We start from the raw sequence: 19,694 nt of genomic DNA on the forward strand, positions 1-19,694 counted from the left end.
GCAGCCTCTGCCAAGAACTGACAACCCTTCCCTGGAAGGAATTTTCCCATAGAGGCAACTCAGCCTCCCCTGGGGCAACTTGAGCCATTTCCTTCCTCCCATGCCTTGGTAGCAGGGACACAACACTGACACTGCCCTTGTTCTGAGCCCCATTCAGGCAACTCCAGAGAGCAACCAGCTCACTCCTCTCCTGCTGAAAATCCAACAGCCCCAGTCCCTGCCACTGCTCCTCACGGGGCTTGTTCTCCTCACCCTTCCCCACTTGCCCCTCCCACGTGTCCCAGCAGAGCCCAGCACTGGCAGCCCAGAGTGGGACCTTGCTGGGCCCAGCTCACACCAGCGCTACGGATGAACCAACACGAGACTGGGGGAGCACGGGAGGCCTCCCTCAATCACAGGCACTGCTTTCCCAATCCCACTGGGAAAGGCCAGGGATAGAGACAGGCTGGCAGAGATGGAACCAAGGAGGGGAGCAATGACTGCAGTGCAAGGGGCAGCTCCTCATGTCTGGTCCAGCTAAAAAGGTACAGCCCAGCCTGACAGGGCTCGGATGCTTTGGGGCCCCTCCTCAAAACACCCCCCAAACCACAGCACACGAGGGACACGGGGGGACCTCACTGATCACACCCCACCTCTCCAAAGCTTTGCTCACATCTCCAGCTTTCCCTGACACGCCCCATCAACTCCAGCCTTTGGCCTCCAATACTGACAGTGAAAAGCTGCTGCCAAGGTCAGAGGGACACGGCCTCAAGGGCAGGACATGAATCTCAGAATTCAACAAAGGAATGCCCACACCATGACAGAGGGGGAAAGGAGGAGCTCACTGACCTTCCACTGGCAATTGTGGTTTTTGGCTCACAGGACCACAACACTAAAACTGACGGGTCATGTGCAGGAAACCTCACGGCTTCAATGCGGAATCAGCGCAGTGACATCACAGACCAGCCTGGAAACAAAGGGATCCAGCCCAATTTGTTCCTTGTTCATTGGATTTCTTGATCAGGTCAGGAAATACAGTTCACATCACAGAGTACATCAATGAGCTCCCCTGGCATTCCTGGGTGCAGCCCAGGGATTTATTTACATCCAGGTGTACAAAAGAAGAGGGTCCACACTCCACAACACACCCACAAATGAGAGCACATGAGAACATGGGGTGACCTCACTGCTGACACCCAAATGCTCCAAGGCTTCCACTGCTGATTCAGCCCTGCTGGAGACGCAGATTCCACGGAACTGCTCCCAAACACCAACTGTCCCTTGAAAGCTGCCGCCAAGGGCAGATGGACACGGCCTCAAGGGCAGGACAGGTCATTGCAGAGCTGGGAAAGGAAAACACGCCCAGCTCGGGACTGGCCAGGCTGGGCCAGGCAAGAGCTGCTGCCTGAGAAATGCCCCAAGGGCCTGGGCCAAGGCTGTGCCGCCCCTGCGGGAGCTGCAGAAAAGCCGGCCCAGCGCCTCTCTCCCTCACACGCTTCTCCTGACGCCTTCTCCTGCCTTCTGTGCCGCCAACCAGGTGAGCCTGCAGCCCCTGACAACCCCCTCCTGCTCCTGCCACACCGCCCCCCTGGCCCCTCTCTCCCAGCACGCTCTGCCCCAGCCTCAGCAGCCCTCACGCCTCCCCACAGCCCCACAGCAGCCTCCCCACTGCCTCGCCCTCCTGCAACACCGCCCCTCGCACCCCCACGGCCCTGCGCTGCCTCAGCCCCCTCTCTGCTCTGCCCTGCTCTGCTCTTCCCTTCTCTTCCCTTCTCTTCTCTTCCCTGCCCTCACAGGGCCCCTCCACACCACACCCATGGCCTGCTACGACCTCTGCCGCCCCTGCGCACCCACCCCGCTGGCCAACAGCTGCAACCAGCCCTGTGTCACCCAGTGCCAGGACTCCACTGTCCTCATCCAGCCCTCCCCCGTGCGCGTCACCCTGCCAGGGCCCATCATGACCTCCTTCCCCCAGAGCTCCGCCGTCGGATCCAGCGCAGGGGCTGCCCTGGGCACGGAGCTCAATGCCCAGGGACAGCCCATCTCCGGCGCCTTTGGGGCCTTTGGCTACGGCCTCGGCTCTGCCCGTGCCTTTGGCTACGGCCTGGGAGGCCTGGGCTGCTACGGCACCAGGGGCTGCTCCACCTGCTGAGGGTCCTCCACAACAGCCCTCACACCACCAGCTCAGGGCTCTGGAAAAGCCTGTTATAGCCAAAGGACCTCAAGATGTGATCACTCTACTTCCACTTCACACTGGATCCCTTCTTCTTGTTCTCTGCCTTTTCATTTTTTGTCTCAATAAAGTTCTCCTGCAGCACAGATTCAGAGGACTTGTTCCCTTTTTTATTTCCCATGGGCTTAGATCCTCACCCACACAAAATACCAGGGATCAACGGGCTCCTGGGGAGTTGGGCAAGAGCCACAACACCTTTGTCAGCAAATACCCCCCAGCACTGACACACACACTGCACAGGCTGGGGCCCTTCCAGAACGGGGCACAAACCCAGCACCTGCTGCACCAAAGGCTTCCCCACAACAATGCTCTCCTGCACAGCCTCTGCCAAAGTCTCTCTGGGCCAGCACACACTGCACAAACTCTCTAACCCACCAGCACTCTCACACCTGCCCACCAAGAATAGTCACAACATCACCCAGTTTGGCAGGATGGAGTGCAAGTGCTTCAACTCTCCTGCTCAAGCATAGCTAGAAACAGCAGGTTTTCCAGGACCAGGGCCAGTTCAGTGTTAGATCTGCCAGGACAGAGACTCCACCTCCTCTTTCACCCAACAAGGCTTTTCTCCTTTGCCCATGGAATTCCATCTCTTTTCCCTGTTACCAGTGGCCCCTTGTCCTGCCCGTTTGCTCTGCTGACAAGAGCTGGGCTCCCTCCACTTCCTTCCCTGCCACCAGGGATTCACCCCACTGATGACACTGCCCTACCCAGTCTTGCCTACTGGCACTCCCAGCTCTCTCAGCCTCTCCTCTAGCCAAGATGCTCCACTCTCCTCAGTACCTTGATGGCCCTGCAATGGTTTTGCTCCACTAAATCCAGGAGCTTTTTCCACTGAGGAGCCCACAAGTGTCCCCAGCTCCTCACTGGAGCCCTCACCACTGCTCAGGGGACAGCAAGAGTCACCACCAACTACTTCATCACTTTGCCCAGTCCTGACCTGGACACTTCTGGCCCCCTTTCCCACACTGGTACAAGGCTAGCCCCTGGGCCATTCCTTCTCCAGCTGCACCACAAAGCCTTGATCTGATAAAAAAGCAATTGATCCAATTAACCCCAGACATTCCTCCTGCCTGGGCTGACCCCTCCCACAAACAGCTCTGGGCCCCTGCCCTTGCTCATCTCCAGGGCATGGCCATGGCCATCACCACTCCTGTTTTCAGGGCTGGCCCAAAGGATGCAGCTCCTGGGCTACAGCACTGCACACTTGTTGTTCCATCTGCCCTTTGGGCCACTCACCCCAAGGCTCTGGGCCCAGCCCTGCAGACACTTCTCACCCCCCCACACTGGGCACTGACACAGCCTGGCCTTTTGGGCAGGCTCTGGCATCAGGCAATGCTCGTGTCCAACAACCCTGGGCACCCCAAATCTTCTTCCTGCCCAGCAGACAGAAAAGATGCCCAGAGAAGGCACCTCACCCCCTGGCACTCAGCCCAGGATAGGGCCCAAAAGGCCACAGCTATCAAAACCTTAAATGGCTCTTGAGGGGCCCCAAAACCCCCCCAGAGCACAGTCAGCAGGAACAGTCACGTCTAGTGTCAGGCTTAGGCAGGTGGAAGCAAAGGGGAGAGGGATGGAAGGTGAGGGAAGGGGCAACACCTCAGCCCAGGCACAGGGGAAAGCCCAGAGCAGCCTGACAGGGCTGGGATGGTTTGGGGCCCCTCCTCACAACACACCCACCAACAAAGCTACAGCAGTGCCAAGGCATGAACTCACTGAGGACACCCCATTTTCCGTGGCTTTGGTTGTTTATTCGGGTTTCCCTGACACGGATCTTCCACGCAAATCCTCCCAATTCCAACTCAATCTCCTAAGCTGGCCAGCACGGACAGGCCTCAAGGGCAGGACACGGAATCACAGAATTCCACAAAGGAATGTCTGCACTGTGACAGAGGAGGAGAGAGAAGCCCAGGGACCAATCACCAGTCATCAAAACATTTTACTCACAGGTACAGGATGTTACAATATTGGGCTATATCTTATGAAACCTCATGGCTTGAATGTGGAATAAGGGAATTGGGGTCACAGCCCAGCCTGGGCACAAAGGGATCGAGCCCCGTTGGGGGTTTGGTTATTGCATTTCTTCAGGAGGTCAAGAAATAAAGTTTAAATGAGCAAGACCCTTGTTGTATGAAAACTTGAGAAATCCAAATGCACCATAGGAATGGAACTAAGTTCAGCCTGAGTCAGCCTCTGGTTTTCCAGATGCTCTCTCTTGATCCCACTCAAGATACAAGGGCAGGAGCTCTCCTTCATCCCTTGGGACGGACTCCCAGGAAGAATGACCTTTCCAAGCTGATGCAGAGTGGCCTCCCCAGGACATCAAATGGCTCCTTCAGCATTTCTGGGTGCAACACAAGCACTGAGGGACATCCAGTCCCACACAACAAGAGGGGGCCCACTCAGCACAAAGCACCCACAAACCACAGCACACAAGGGACACCAAATCACCTCCCTCATGACATCACACCTCTCCTGGGCTCTGGGTGTTTCTTCAGCCCTCCCTGACACACCTCCAACAACCCAAGCCTCCCACAAACCAAGCCCTCCAAGCTGCCGCCAGCTGACAGTGCTGGGCCAAGGCTGTGCCGCCCCTGCGGGAGCTGCATAAAAGCCGGCCCAGCGCCTCTCTCCCTCACACGCTTCTCCTGACGCCTTCTCCTGCCTTCTGTGCCGCCAACCAGGTGAGCCTGCAGCCCCTGACAACCCCCTCCTGCTCCTGCCACACCGCCCCCCTGGCCCCTCTCTCCCAGCACGCTCTGCCCCAGCCTCAGCAGCCCTCACGCCTCCCCACAGCCCCACAGCAGCCTCCCCACTGCCTCGCCCTCCTGCAACACCGCCCCTCGCACCCCCACGGCCCTGCGCTGCCTCAGCCCCTCTCTGCTCTGCTCTGCTCTGCTCTTCCCTTCCCTTCCCTTCTCTTCTCTTCCCTGCCCTCACAGGGCCCCTCCACACCACACCCATGGCCTGCTACGACCTCTGCCGCCCCTGCGCACCCACCCCGCTGGCCAACAGCTGCAACCAGCCCTGTGTCACCCAGTGCCAGGACTCCACCGTCCTCATCCAGCCCTCCCCCGTGCGCGTCACCCTGCCAGGGCCCATCATGACCTCCTTCCCCCAGAGCTCCGCCGTCGGATCCAGCGCAGGGGCTGCCCTGGGCACGGAGCTCAATGCCCAGGGACAGCCCATCTCCGGCGCCTTTGGGGCCTTTGGCTACGGCCTCGGCTCTGCCCGTGCCTTTGGCTACGGCCTGGGAGGCCTGGGCTGCTACGGCACCAGGGGCTCCATCTGCTGAGGGTCCCCCACAACATCCCTCACACCACCAGCTCGGGGCTCTGCAAAAAACTGTTACAACGAAAAGACGTCAACACGTGATCGCTCTATTTACACCTCACAATGGATCCCTTCTACTTGTTCTCTACCTTTTCACTTTTTTGTCTCAATAAAATTCTCCTGCAGCACAGATTCAGATGACTCCTTGCCTTTTTTATTTCCCATGGGCTTAGATCCTCACCTTCCACAATCCTAGGGATCAACGGGCTCCTGGGGATTTGGGCAAGAGCCACAACACCTTTGTCAGCAAATACCCCCCAGCACTGACACACACACTGCACAGGCTGGGGCCCTTCCAGAACGGGGCACAAACCCAGCACCTGCTGCACCAAAGGCTTCCCCACAACAATGCTCTCCTGCACAGCCTCTGCCAAAGTCTCTCTGGGCCAGCACACACTGCACAAACTCTCTCACCCACCCAGCAAGATTTTTAAACCCTCCCACCAAACAGAGTCACAAAATTATCCAGTTGGGAAGGAACTCTGGAGAGAAGTGCTCAACCCCCCGTTTTAGCAAGACCAGCAAAAGCAGAGTTCCCAGGGCCATGGTCACTTCAGTTTTACATCTCCAGGGGCACAGATCCCACCACAATCTGTGTACACCCTCACACTGTAAATCCTTCATTTCTTTGCCAAAGGTATTCCACCTGGGTTCACTCTGGAGGGGCAGTGCAGGGGCAGGGACTGATCTCTTCCCTCTCAGGGCCAGGGACAGCACTCGAGGAAACGGCTGGAGCTGAGTCTGGACAGGCTTAGGCTGGAGAGCAGGAAAAAGGTTTTCACCTTGGTGAAGGTGGTTGAAGGTGGTGAAGGTGGTTGAGGACTGGAACAGGCTCCCCAGGACAGTGGGCACAGCACCAAGCCTGTCTGAGATCAAGAAGGGTTTAGAAAATGCTCTCAGATCCATGGAGGGTTTGCTGGGCTGTCCTGTGCCAGGGCTGGGAATTGGACTCAGTGATCCTCATGGGTCCCTTCCAATTCAAAATATTTTATGATTCTATGACCAAATGCAAAAGATCATTGAGTCCAACCATTCTCCCAGCACAGCCAGAGCCACCACTTCACCCATGTCCCCAAGTGCCACATCCACACGGCATTTACAGCCCTCCAGGGACGCTGACTCCACCACTGCCCTGGGCAGCCTCTGCCAAGAATTGACAACCCTTCCCATTAAGGAACTTCCTCATAGAGGCAACTCAGCCTCCCCTGGGGCAACTTGAGCCATTTCCTCTCCTCCCATGGCTTGGTAGCAGGGACACAACACTGACACTGCCCTTGTTCTGAGCCCCATTCAGGCAACTCCAGAGAGCAACCAGCTCACCCCTCTCCTGCTGAAAATCCAACATCCCCAGTCCCTGCCACTGCTCCTCACGGGGCTTGTTCTCCTCACCCTTCCCCACTTGCCCTTCCCACGTGTCCCAGCAGAGCCCAGCACTGGGAGCCCAGAGTGGGACCTTGCTGGGCCCAGCTCAGACCAGCGCTACGGATGAACCAACACGAGACTGGGGGAGCACGGGAGGCCTCCCTCAATCACAGGCACTGCTTTCCCAATCCCACTGGGAAAGGCCAGGGATAGGGACAGGCTGGCAGAGATGGAACCAAGGAGGGGAGCAATGACTGCAGTGCAAGGGGCAGCTCCTCATGTCTGGTGCAGCTAAAAAGGTACAGCCCAGCCTGACAGGGCTGGGATGCTTTGGGGCCCCTCCTCACAACACCCCCCAAACCACAGCACACGAGGGACACGGGGGGACCTCACTGATCACACCCCACCTCTCCAAAGCTTTCCTCACATCTCCAGCCCTCCCTGACACGCCCCATCAACTCCAGCCTTTGACCTCCAATACTCACAGTGAAAAGCTGCTGCCAAGGTCAGATGGACACGGCCTCAAGGGCAGGACATGGAATCCCAGAATTCCACAAAGGAATGCCCACACAATGACAGAGGGGGAAGGAGAAGCTCACTGACCTTCCACTGGCAATTGTGGGTTTTGGCTCACAGGACCACAACACTAAAACTGATGGGTCATGTGCAGGAAACCTCACGGCTTCAATGCGGAATCAGCACAGTGACATCACAGACCAGCCTGGAAACAAAGGGATCCAGCCCAATTTGTTCCTTCTTGATTGGATTTCTTGATCAGGTCAGGAAATACAATTCACATCACAGAGTAAATGTCCTGTCAATGGGAGAAATGACATGGAACAGAACACTGGAACAAGGCCACCCTGACCAGTTTCTGCACTTCCACACCCATCCTCTTGCTTCCTTCAAGACATGAGGGGCTGAGGCCTCTTTCCACCATAAAGAAGCCCTTGGAGGATTGATGACCTTTCCAAACCAATCAACAATGATCTCAACAGCACATCAATGAGCTCCCCTGGCATTCCTGGGTGCAGCCCAGGGATTTATTTACATCCAGCTGTACAAAAGAAGAGGGTCCACACTCCACAACACACCCACAAATGAGAGCACATGAGAACATGGGGTGACCTCACTGCTGACACCCAAATGCTCCAAGGCTTCCACTGCTGATTCAGCCCTGCTGGAGATGCAGATTCCACGGAACTGCTCCCAAACACCAACTGTCCCTTGAAAGCTGCCGCCAAGGGCAGATGGACACGGCCTCAAGGGCAGGACAGGTCATTGCAGAGCTGGGGAAGGAAAACACGCCCAGCTCGGGACTGGCCAGGCTGGGTCAGGCAAGAGCTGCTGCCTGAGAAATGCCCCAAGGGCCTGGGCCAAGGCTGTGCCGCCCCTGCGGGAGCTGCATAAAAGCCGGCCCAGCGCCTCTCTCCCTCACACGCTTCTCCTGACGCCTTCTCCTGCCTTCTGTGCCGCCAACCAGGTGAGCCTGCAGCCCCTGACAACCCCCTCCTGCTCCTGCCACACCGCCCCCCTGGCCCCTCTCTCCCAGCACGCTCTGCCCCAGCCTCAGCAGCCCTCACGCCTCCCCACAGCCCCACAGCAGCCTCCCCACTGCCTCGCCCTCCTGCAACACCGCCCCTCGCACCCCCACGGCCCTGCGCTGCCTCAGCCCCCTCTCTGCTCTGCTCTGCTCTTCCCTTCCCTTCTCTTCTCTTCTCTTCTCTTCCCTGCCCTCACAGGGCCCCTCCACACCACACCCATGGCCTGCTACGACCTCTGCCGCCCCTGCGCACCCACCCCGCTGGCCAACAGCTGCAACCAGCCCTGTGTCACCCAGTGCCAGGACTCCACCGTCCTCATCCAGCCCTCCCCCGTGCTCGTCACCCTGCCAGGGCCCATCATGACCTCCTTCCCCCAGAGCTCCGCCGTCGGATCCAGCGCAGGGGCTGCCCTGGGCACGGAGCTCAATGCCCAGGGACAGCCCATCTCCGGCGCCTTTGGGGCCTTTGGCTACGGCCTCGGCTCTGCCCGTGCCTTTGGCTACGGCCTGGGAGGCCTGGGCTGCTACGGCACCAGGGGCTGCTCCACCTGCTGAGCCCCCAAACAACTGCGCCAACACCAGGAGCTCGGGGCTCTGCCAACACCTCCTGCAAGCAAAGCACCTCAGCTGACCATCACCATACTGGCACCTCAGACCAGATCTCTTCCCCTGGCTGCTGTTTCCTTTTTACTCTTTTTTCTCTCAATAAACTTCTCCTGTATCACAGCCTCTCATGACTCTTTTTCCTTTTTGTTTTAATGGTCTGCCAAACTCACTGAGCACAAGCCAGGATTCAACAGGCCATTGGGGTTGGTGGAAAATGGGCTATAAGACTTTTCTTAAAAAATCTATCACAACCACTAACACACAGACTGCACAGGGTTGGGACCCTTCCAGGACATGACACGAACCCATCACCTGCTGCACCAAAGGCTTCCCCACAACAATGCTCTCCTGCACAGCCTCTGCCAATATCTCTCTGGGCTAGCACACACTGCACAAACTCAATAACTCAGCAGGACTTTTCAGTCCTCCCAATAAAAATCAGAGTCATAAAAATATCGCTTTGGACAGGAACTCTGCAGTGCACGTTTTTCAACTCTCCTGCTCAAGCAAAACCAGCAAGAGCAGGATTTCCAGGACCAGGGCCAGTTCCGTGTTAGATCTGCCAGGACAGAGACTCCTCCACTCTGTGACCTCCCTCACACCAAACAAGGCTTGTCTTCTCTGCCCATGGAATTCCATCTCTTTTCCCTGTTACCAGTGGCCCCTTGTCCTGCCCGTGTGCTCTGCTGACAAGAGCTGGGCTCCCTCCACTCCCTTCCCTGCCACCAGGGATTCACCCCCACTGATGACACTGCCCTGCCCAGCCTTGGTTCCTGCCACTCCCAGCTCTCTCAGCCTCTCCTCTAGCCAAGATGCTCCAGCCCCTTCAGGATCTTTGTGGCCATTCCCTGGCCAGGCTCCACTCACTCCATGTGATTTTCCAACCAGGGAGCCCAGAAGTGCCCACAGACCTCACCTGGGACATGGCCAGTGTTGGGGACACAGAAAGAGTCACCTCCCTGTTCTTCATCACAACACTTTTCCCAATCCTGGCCTGGAGGTTTCTGGTCCCTTTTCCCACACTGGTTCATGGCCACCTCCTGGGCCATTCCTTCTCCACCAGGACACCAAAATCTTGTCCCAATAAGAGATGAATTACATGAAAACAATTGATTCAATTGACCCTTAGACATTTCTGCTGCCTGGCTTGACCCCTCCCCAGAAACTGCTGGAGACCCCAAAGGTGTTCAGCCTAAGCAGCCAGAAGCAGCTGCACAGCCAGAGGCCTCAGAGATAACGCTGCAATCCAGCAAACGGCCTGGGACACTCAGGGACAGGGAAAGAAGGAGCTGCCACATCCTGTGGAAGGATTCCATGCACTGAATACCTGTTACCAAAGGGAAAACTGAGAGGAAAAGACTCCTTGTGCTATCTTTATCCATGGAGTACAGACAGATTAATAATTAACAATAATAGAGCAATACAAGATAGTCTGTAAAAAGTTTGGGAAGTGGGAAATTTTTGAGAAAGGTGTGTAATAGTTTGTTAAACAGTTCCATGCGTGTTGCCTGTCCTGTAGCTTGTAATATTCTTGCTCTAAGTGTGATAAATGAGCTTTAATGTGAACATTGCACTCCACTCCCTCTCCTTTTCCAGAGACAAAGAGGACCAAAGAATAAAACCAGGATTTTAGTGATAGAGTTGGTTTGTTTTATTAATAAATGGCGTATTATGTCACTCACCTCATGCATGAAGGGAACATGGTCAGTGTAGATTTTTGGGATTTTTGAAAGGTTTTTTACCCTTTTCCCTCAACTTTACCCCAAAAACTTCCTGAACCAGATCCACCAGCAGCTGCACTGCTGAGGCTTTCATATTTCCCCCAGTCACACAGGAACACTTGTGCCATGACAGAGCAGGAGAGAGGAGCACATTGACCTTCTGCTACTAATTATGGGGTTTGCTCATGGGAAAACATCTGGGAGGCTTTGGGGCCTCATCTTCACGATGGCCCCCAAACCACAGCACACCAGGGACACGGGGGAACCTCACTGATGGCACCACCAATTTCCTTTGCCTTTGGTTTATTCAGCCCTCCCCGACACACACCCAACAAGCCAACCCTCCCAAAAACCAACTCCTCAAAGCTGCCACCAAGGGCAGATGGACACGGCCCCAAGGGCAGCACATGCAATCCCACAACTCCACAAACCACAGCACGGGAGGGACATCAGGTGACCTCACTGATCACACCCCACCTCTCCTAGGCACTGTCTGCAGCTGCCAAGTGCCCCCACAAGCACATTCCAGGCACAACCTCCCAAACACCAACTCTCCCTTCAAAGCTGCCGCCACAAGGACACGTCTGCAAGAGGAGCACACGCACAGGGAGCCCCGGGGAAGGAAAACACACCCCACCTCACCCACTCAGCGCTCACCTTGGCCTGCAAGGAGCTCACCTGGCTCAAGCAGCACCTGCCTTGCACAAACCCACAATGGCTGGGCCTCAGCACCTCCTGGGACTGCAAGTGCTGTGGGATGGCACTCAAGATGAGCTGCTCCACAACCTTCCCCGGCACTGAGGCCACACTGAAAGGCCTGGAGTTCCCCACATCCTCTTCCCAGCCATTCTTCTCCATCTCCAGCACTTTTTCTGACCTGCACTCAACTGGGACCTCCCTGGTCACAAACACTGCAGCTCCAGGAACCTCTGCAAGGACACCTTAAAATCATCTCAGAACAGTTGTGTGGGAAGGGACCTTAAAGAACATCCAGTTCCAACCTCAGCCATGGGCAGGGACACCTTCCACTAGCCCAGGTTGCTCCAAGCCCCATCAAACCTGGCCTAGGACACTTCCAGGGATCCAGGGGCAGCCACAGCTTCTCTGGGTGACCTGTGCCAGGGCCTCCCCACCCTCCCACCAAACAATTTCCTCCCACAATCCCATCTAACCCCACCCTCTCTCAGCTGGAAAACATTCCCTTGATCCTGTTCCCACCTGGCAGTGGAGCAGATCAGGGAGTTCAACCCAACCTGCCCAAGCAGGGACAGCTCAACCAGGCTGGGCAGGACCATGTCCTGTCAGGGTTTCAGCCACTTGAGGCCATTTCCACCCGTCCTATCTTTGGGACCACAACAGAACCCTTGTGACCCCCTGGATGGGGAACCCAGAGCGCAGCACAAAGAAAGGCCAGTGAGAAAGACAGGCCCAGGGAGCTGGCAGGTGGTGGGGGGCAATGAACAGGATGGAAGGGGCAGCCCCTCACACCCGGCAAAACTGCACAGCCCAGAGCAGCCTGACAGGGCTGGGATGGTTTGGGGCCCCTCCTCACAACACACCCACCAACAAAGCCACAGCAGTGCCAAGGCATGAACTCACTGAGGACACCCCAATTATCTTTGGCTTTGGTTGTTTCTTCTGGTTTCCCTGACACAGATCTTCCATGCAAATCCTCCCAATTCCAACTCAATCTCCAAAGCCAAGGTCAGACGGACACAACCTCAGGGGCAGGACATGGAATCACAGAATTCCACAAAGGAATATCTGCACTGTGACAGAGGAGGAGAGAGGAGCCCACTGACAAAGCACCAGTAATTATAATATTTTACTCACAGGTACAGGATGTTTCAATATTGGGCTATATCTTATGAAACTTCATGGCTTCAATGCAGAATAAGGGAATTGGGGTCACAGCCCAGCCTGGGCACAAAGGGATCGAGCCCCGCTGAGGGTTTGGTTATTGCATTTCTTCAGGAGGTCAAGAAATAAAGTTTAAGGGACAAAGAACCTTGTGATGAAAATTTAAGAAATCCAAATGGACCACTGAATGGAATAAGTTAAGCCTGAGCAGCCTCTGGTTTTCCAGATCCTCTCTCTTGATCCCATTCAAGATATAAAGGCAGGAGTTCTCCTTCATCCATTAGGACAGCACTCCCAGGAAGAATGACCTTAGAAAGCTGATAGAGAGTGGCCTCCCCAGGACATCAAATGGCTCCCTCAGCATTCCTGGGTGCAACACAAGCACCGAGGGACATCCAGTCCCACACAACAAGAGGAGGCCCACTCAGCACAAAGCACCCACAAACCACAGCACACGAGGGCCACCAAATCACCTCACTCATGACATCACACCTCTCCTGGGCTCTGGGTGTTTACTCAGCCCTCCCTGACACACCTCCAACAAGCCAAGCCTCCCACAAACCAAGCCCTCCAAGCTGCCGCCAGCTGACAGTGCTGGGCCAAGGCTGGGCCGCCCCTGTGGGAGCTGCAGAAAAGCCGGCCCAGCGCCTCTCTCCCTCACACGCTTCTCCTGACGCCTTCTCCTGCCTTCTGTGCCGCCAACCAGGTGAGCCTGCAGCCCCTGACAACCCCCTCCTGCTCCTGCCACACCGCCCCCCTGGCCCCTCTCTCCCAGCACGCTCTGCCCCAGCCTCAGCAGCCCTCACGCCTCCCCACAGCCCCACAGCAGCCTCCCCACTGCCTCGCCCTCCTGCAACACCGCCCCTCGCACCCCCACGGCCCTGCGCTGCCTCAGCCCCCTCTCTGCTCTGCTCTGCTCTTCCCTTCTCTTCTCTTCTCTTCCCTGCCCTCACAGGGCCCCTCCACACCACACCCATGGCCTGCTACGACCTCTGCCGCCCCTGCGCACCCACCCCGCTGGCCAACAGCTGCAACCAGCCCTGTGTCACCCAGTGCCAGGACTCCACCGTCCTCATCCAGCCCTCCCCCGTGCTCGTCACCCTGCCAGGGCCCATCATGACCTCCTTCCCCCAGAGCTCCGCCGTCGGATCCAGCGCAGGGGCTGCCCTGGGCACGGAGCTCAATGCCCAGGGACAGCCCATCTCCGGCGCCTTTGGGGCCTTTGGCTACGGCCTCGGCTCTGCCCGTGCCTTTGGCTACGGCCTGGGAGGCCTGGGCTGCTACGGCACCAGGGGCTGCTCCACCTGCTGAGGGTCCTTCCACCACAGCTCACACCACCAGCTCAGGGCTCTGCGAAACCTGATACAACCAAACGACCTCAACACATGATCGCTCTGCTTGCACCTCACACTGGATCCCTTCCATTGTGTCTCCTGTCTTTTATCTCTTTTGTCTCAATAAAGTTCTTCTGCATCAAACCCTGACATGACTCTTCTACTTTTTAATTCCAATTGCTCTCTCATCCTCATCCAACACAATGCTGGGGATCAAGAGGCCACTGGGGAGTTGGAAAGGGCCATAACACCTTTCTTAGCAAATCTGTCACCAGCTCTAACACAGAAGGGCAATGGAAGGGGGATGGAGGGGACCTTCCAGAACATGGGACAATCCCATCACTTGCTACAGAAAGGGCCTTGACACCACAGTGCTCTCTTGCACACTCGTCTGCCAAAGTCTCTCTGGGCCAGCTCCAACTCTCTAACCCAACAGGACTCTCAAACCCTCCAAGCAGTCACAAAATGGTTCCATTTGGCAGGAGCTCTGCAGTTCACGTGTTTCAACTCTCCTGCTCAAGCAAAACCAGCAAGAGCAGTTTTTCCAGGACCAGGGCCAGTTCAGTGTTAGATCTGCCAGGACAGACACTCCTCTTCCACTCTGGGACCTCCCTCACACAGAACAAGGTTTGTCTTCTCTGCCCATGGAATTCCATCTCTTTTCCCTGTTACCAGTGGCCCCTTGTCCTGCCCGTGTGCTCTGCTGGCAAGAGCTGGGCTCCCTCCACTTCCTTCCCTGCCACCAAGGATTCACCCCCACTGATGACACTGCCCTGCCCAGCCTTGGCTCCTGCCACTCCCAGCTCTCTCAGCCTCTCCTCCAGCCAAGATGCTCCAGCCCCTTCACTGCATTGCTGGCCCTGCCCTGGGCTGCACTCACTGAGTCCAGGAGCTGCTTCTGCTTGCACTGTGCAGCCCAGACCTGCACACGAGGTCCCACATGGGACCACAAGAAAACTCCACTCAGAGGAAGGGCCACCTCTCTCCCCTTCATGGCAACGTTTCTGAAATCCATCTTGGGCACTTCTGTGCCATTTCATGTCAGGGATCACTGAGACCTTGTGGCCCCTTCTTTCCCCACCAGCACCACAGGTCCTGCTCAGCCAAGCTGCTTTCCAGCCTCCCAAACCCCAGCATCACCTGGGGCCCAGTGCCCTTCCTGCCTGGACGCACAACTGCACATTTTCCTTCTTGAACTTAAGGACATTCCTTGACCCCTCCATCTCCCACCTCTCCAGGTCCCTCTGACTGGTGCCACAACCACCCAGTGCCTCAGTCCCTCCTCTGCACTTTACACCATCTGCCAGCTTGCTCAGGGGGCAACAGTCCCACTGCCCACGTCACGGCTGAGCCTCTTGGACAGGGTTGCTCCTGTGGATCCAACCCTTGTCCTACTGCCCTGCACACTTGACTCCTTCTGCACTTGGGCTCACTCATCACAAGGCTCTGTCCCAGCCCTTCACACACTCAGCACTCCACCTCTCTGTCCACTTGCACCACCTGCACATTCCTGCCTACTCCAGGATCACGCACTGGGACACAGAGCCAAAGCCTTGACTGAAAGGTTGGGGAAACACCAGCCATGGCTCTCCCACCAGCCAAGATTTTCCTCTCTCAAGATAACACAGAGCTCTCAAATACAGGATTTCCTCTCCCGAAATCAATGCTAACCTCTCACCATCACCTTCTGCTTCTCCATGGCCTTGGCACTGCTTTCCAGGAGAAAAAACTCATCCCATCCTCACCCACAGGAACAAAGACCCTGCTAAGCTGGGAGCAAGGTGGGGAGGGAGCAACTGCGCTGGAAGGGGCACGTCCTCCTGGCCAGCAGAGCTGCACAGCCCAGAGCAGCCTGACAGGGCTCCGAGAGAATGGGGACCCTCCTCACAACACCCCCCAATCCACAGCACACGAGGGACACGGGGGGACCTCACTGATCACACCCCACCTCTCCAAAGCTTTGCTCACATCTCCAGCCCTCCCTGACACGCTCCATCAACTCCAGCCTTTGGCCTCCAATACTCACAGTGAAAAGCTGCTGCCAAGGTCAGATGGACAAGGCCTCAAGGGCAGGACATGAATCCCAGAATTCCACATAGGAATACCTTTCTTATGAGACAAGAGGAGACAGGAGCTTGCCAACTGTCCACAAGGAATTATAATTTTTTACTCACAGGCCCAGGATGTTACAACCTATTAGTTTTGGTACAATTTCTAAAACTTCATGGCTTGAATGTGGAAAAAGGGAATTGATGTCACAGCCCAGCCTGGGCACAAAGGGATTGAGCCCTGTTGGGTGTTTGTTTATTCCATTTCTTCATTAGGTCAAGAAACACACCTTAAATAACAAAGCACACTATCCTGTAAACCTGAGAAATCTAAAATGGCAAAAGTTCAGCCTGAGCAACCTCTGGATTTTCAGATCCTCTCTCTTGATCCCAATTCAAAATACAAGGGCATGAGCTCTTCTTCATCCATCAGGAAGGGCTGCCCAGCACTTTGACCTTTCCAAGTTCCTGCAGTGTCCTCCTCAGGCCATCAAATGGCTCCCTCAGCATTCCTGGGTGCAACACAAGGACTGAGGGACAGCCAGTCCCACAGAACAAGAGGGATTCCAGTCAGGCCTCATCTTCACGATGGCCCCACAAACCACAGCACACCAGGGACACGGGGGGACCTCACTGATGACACCACCAACTTCCTTTGCCTTTAGTTTATTCAGCCCTCCCTGACACACACCAACAAGCCAACCCTCCCAAAAACCAGCTCATCAAAGCTGCCACCAAGGGCAGATGGACACGGCCTCAAGGGCAGGACATGGAATGACAGAATTCCACAAAGGAATGTCTGCACCAGGATAGAAGAGGAGAGAGGACCACATGGATGAATCACCAGTAATTATAGTCTCTTGCTCACATGAACAAGATGTTACAACTTACAGGTGATACGTTATGAAACCTCATGTCTTGAAGGTGGAATAAGGGAATTGGGGTCACAGCCCAGCCTGGGCACAAAGGGATCGAGCCCTGTTGGGGGTTTGGTTATTGCATTTGTTCAGGAGGTCAAGAAATAAAGTTTAAATTACAAAGGACATTGTACTGAAAATATGAGAAATCCCACCTGCACCATAGGAATGGAACAAATTCAGCCTGAGCAGCCTCTGCTTTTCCAGATCCTCTCTCTGCATCCCATTCAAGATACAAGGGCAGGAGTTCTCCTTGATCAGTCAGGAAGGGATCCCAGAAAGAATGACCTTTCCAAGCTGATGGAGAGTGGCCTCCCCAGGACATCAAATGGCTCCCTCAGCATTCCTGGGTGCAGCAGAAGCACTGATGGACATCCAGTCCCACTGAACAAGAGGGAGCCCACTCAGCACAAAGCACCCACAAACCACAGCACACGAGGGACACCAAATCACCTCCCTGATGACATCACACCTCTCCTGGGCTCTGCTTACTTATTCAGCCCTCCTTGACACACCTCCAACAACCCAAGCCTCCCACAAACCAAGCCCTCCAAGCTGCCGCCAGCTGACAGTGCTGGGCCAAGGCTGTGCCGCCCCTGCGGGAGCTGCATAAAAGCCGGCCCAGCGCCTCTCTCCCTCACACGCTTCTCCTGACGCCTTCTCCTGCCTTCTGTGCCGCCAACCAGGTGAGCCTGCAGCCCCTGACAACCCCCTCCTGCTCCTGCCACACCGCCCCCCTGGCCCCTCTCTCCCAGCACGCTCTGCCCCAGCCTCAGCAGCCCTCACGCCTCCCCACAGCCCCACAGCAGCCTCCCCACTGCCTCGCCCTCCTGCAACACCGCCCCTCGCACCCCCACGGCCCTGCGCTGCCTCAGCCCCCTCTCTGCTCTGCTCTGCTCTGCTCTTCCCTTCTCTTCTCTTCCCTGCCCTCACAGGGCCCCTCCACACCACACCCATGGCCTGCTACGACCTCTGCCGCCCCTGCGCACCCACCCCGCTGGCCAACAGCTGCAACCAGCCCTGTGTCACCCAGTGCCAGGACTCCACCGTCCTCATCCAGCCCTCCCCCGTGCGTCGCCACCCTGCCAGGGCCCATCATGACCTCCTTCCCCCAGAGCTCCGCTGTCGGATCCAGCGCAGGGGCTGCCCTGGGCACGGAGCTCAATGCCCAGGGACAGCCCATCTCCGCCGCCTTTGGGACCTTTGGCTACGGCCTCGGCTCTGCCCGTGCCTTTGGCTACGGCCTGGGAGGCCTGGGCTGCTACGGCACCAGGGGCTGCTCCACCTGCTGAGCCCCCAAACAACTGCCCCAACACCACCAGCTCGGGGCTCTGCCAACACCTCCTGCAAGCAAAGCACCTCAGCTGACCATCGCCCTACTGGCACCTCAGACCAGATCTCTTCCCCTGGCTGCTGTTTCCTTTTTACTCTTTTTTCTCTCAATAAAGTTCTCCTGCATCACAGCCTCTCATGACTCTTTTTCCTTTTTGTTTTAATGGTCTTCCAAACTCACTGAGCACAAGCCAGGATTCAACAGGCCATTGGGGTTGGTGGAAAATGGGCTATAAGACTTTTCTTAACAAATCTATCACAACCACTAACACACAGACTGCACAGGGTTGGGACCTTCCAGGACATGACACGAACCCATCACCTGCTGCACCAAAGGCTTCCCCACAACAATGCTCTCCTGCACAGCCTCTGCCAAAGTCTCTCTGGGCCAGCACACACTGCACAAACTCACTAACACAGCAGGACTTTTCAGTCCTCCCAATAAAAGTCAGAGTCACAAAGACATCACGTTGGACAGGAACTCTGTAGGGCACGTTTTTCAACTCTCCTGCTCAAGCAAAACAAGGAAGAGCAGGATTTCCAGGACCAGGGCCAGTTCAGTGTTAGATCTCCCAGGACAGAGACTCCACCTCCTCTTCCACTCTGTGACCTCCCTCACACAGAACAGGGTTTGTCTTCTTTGCCCCTGGAATTCCATCTCTTTTCCCTGTTACCAGTGGCCCCTTCTCCTGCCTGTGTGCTCTGCTGACAAGAGCTGGGCTCCCTCCACTTCCTTCCCTGCCACCAGGGATTCACCCCCACTGATGACACTGCCCTGCCCAGCCTTGGCTCCTGCCACTCCCAGCTCTCTCAGTCTCTCCTCCAGCCAAGATGCTCCAGCCCCTTCAGGATCTTTGTGCCCATTCCCTGGCCAGGCTCCATGTGATTTTCCAACCAGGGAGCCCAGAAGTGCCCACAGACCTCACCTGGGACATGGCCAGTGCTGGGGACACAGAAAGAGTCACCTCCCTGTTCTTCATCACAACACTTTTCCCAATCCTGGCCTGGAGATTTCTGGTCCCTTTTCCCACATTGGTTCATGGCCACCTCCTGGGCCATTCCTTCTCCACCAGGACACCAAAATCTTGTCCCAATAAGACATTATTTATATGAAAACAAATGATTCAATTGACCCTTAGACATTCCTCCTGCCTGGGCTGACCCCTCCCCAGAAACTCTGGAGACCCCAAAGGTGTTCAGCCTAAGCAGCCAGAAGCAGCTGCACAGCCAGAGGCCTCAGAGATAACGCTGCAATCCAGCAAACGGCCTGGGACACTCAGGGACAGGGAAAGAAGGAGCTGCCACATCCTGTGGAAGGATTCCATGCACTGAATACCTGTTACCAAAGGGAAAACTGAGAGGAAAAGACTCCTTGTGCCATCTTTGTCCATGGAATACAGACAGATTAATAATTAACAATTATAGAGCA

At 56.1% G+C, this 19,694-nt stretch overlaps 4 protein-coding genes and 1 pseudogene across 4 annotated transcripts; all 5 read left to right on the forward strand.

The window, feature by feature from the left end:
* The first annotated feature begins 1,795 nt into the window (after positions 1–1,795).
* Positions 1,796–2,131, forward strand: LOC126652419 (feather keratin 4-like). The gene has a single exon (XM_050339152.1). The coding sequence runs from the start codon at positions 1,796–1,798 to the stop codon at positions 2,129–2,131; it is 336 nt and encodes a 111-aa protein (XP_050195109.1).
* A 3,040-nt stretch (positions 2,132–5,171) lies between these two features.
* Positions 5,172–5,504, forward strand: LOC126652420 (feather keratin 4-like). The gene has a single exon (XM_050339154.1). The coding sequence runs from the start codon at positions 5,172–5,174 to the stop codon at positions 5,502–5,504; it is 333 nt and encodes a 110-aa protein (XP_050195111.1).
* A 3,162-nt stretch (positions 5,505–8,666) lies between these two features.
* On the forward strand, positions 8,667–9,094 carry LOC126652416 (feather keratin 4-like). The gene has a single exon (XM_050339150.1). It carries the CDS (start codon positions 8,667–8,669, stop codon positions 9,000–9,002), a length of 336 nt encoding a protein of 111 aa, XP_050195107.1. The 3' UTR covers positions 9,003–9,094.
* A 4,495-nt stretch (positions 9,095–13,589) lies between these two features.
* Positions 13,590–13,945, forward strand: LOC126652418 (feather keratin 4-like). Its single transcript, XM_050339151.1, has one exon. The coding sequence runs from the start codon at positions 13,610–13,612 to the stop codon at positions 13,943–13,945; it is 336 nt and encodes a 111-aa protein (XP_050195108.1). The 5' UTR covers positions 13,590–13,609.
* Positions 13,946–17,868: 3,923 nt separating this feature from the next.
* Positions 17,869–18,320, forward strand: LOC126652417 (feather keratin 4-like; annotated as a pseudogene).
* Positions 18,321–19,694: the final 1,374 nt, after the last annotated feature.

This window comes from Myiozetetes cayanensis, unplaced genomic scaffold (genome assembly GCF_022539395.1).
Source record: "Myiozetetes cayanensis isolate MyiCay16 unplaced genomic scaffold, myiCay2020 scf839, whole genome shotgun sequence".
Lineage (NCBI taxonomy): Eukaryota > Metazoa > Chordata > Aves > Passeriformes > Tyrannidae > Myiozetetes > Myiozetetes cayanensis.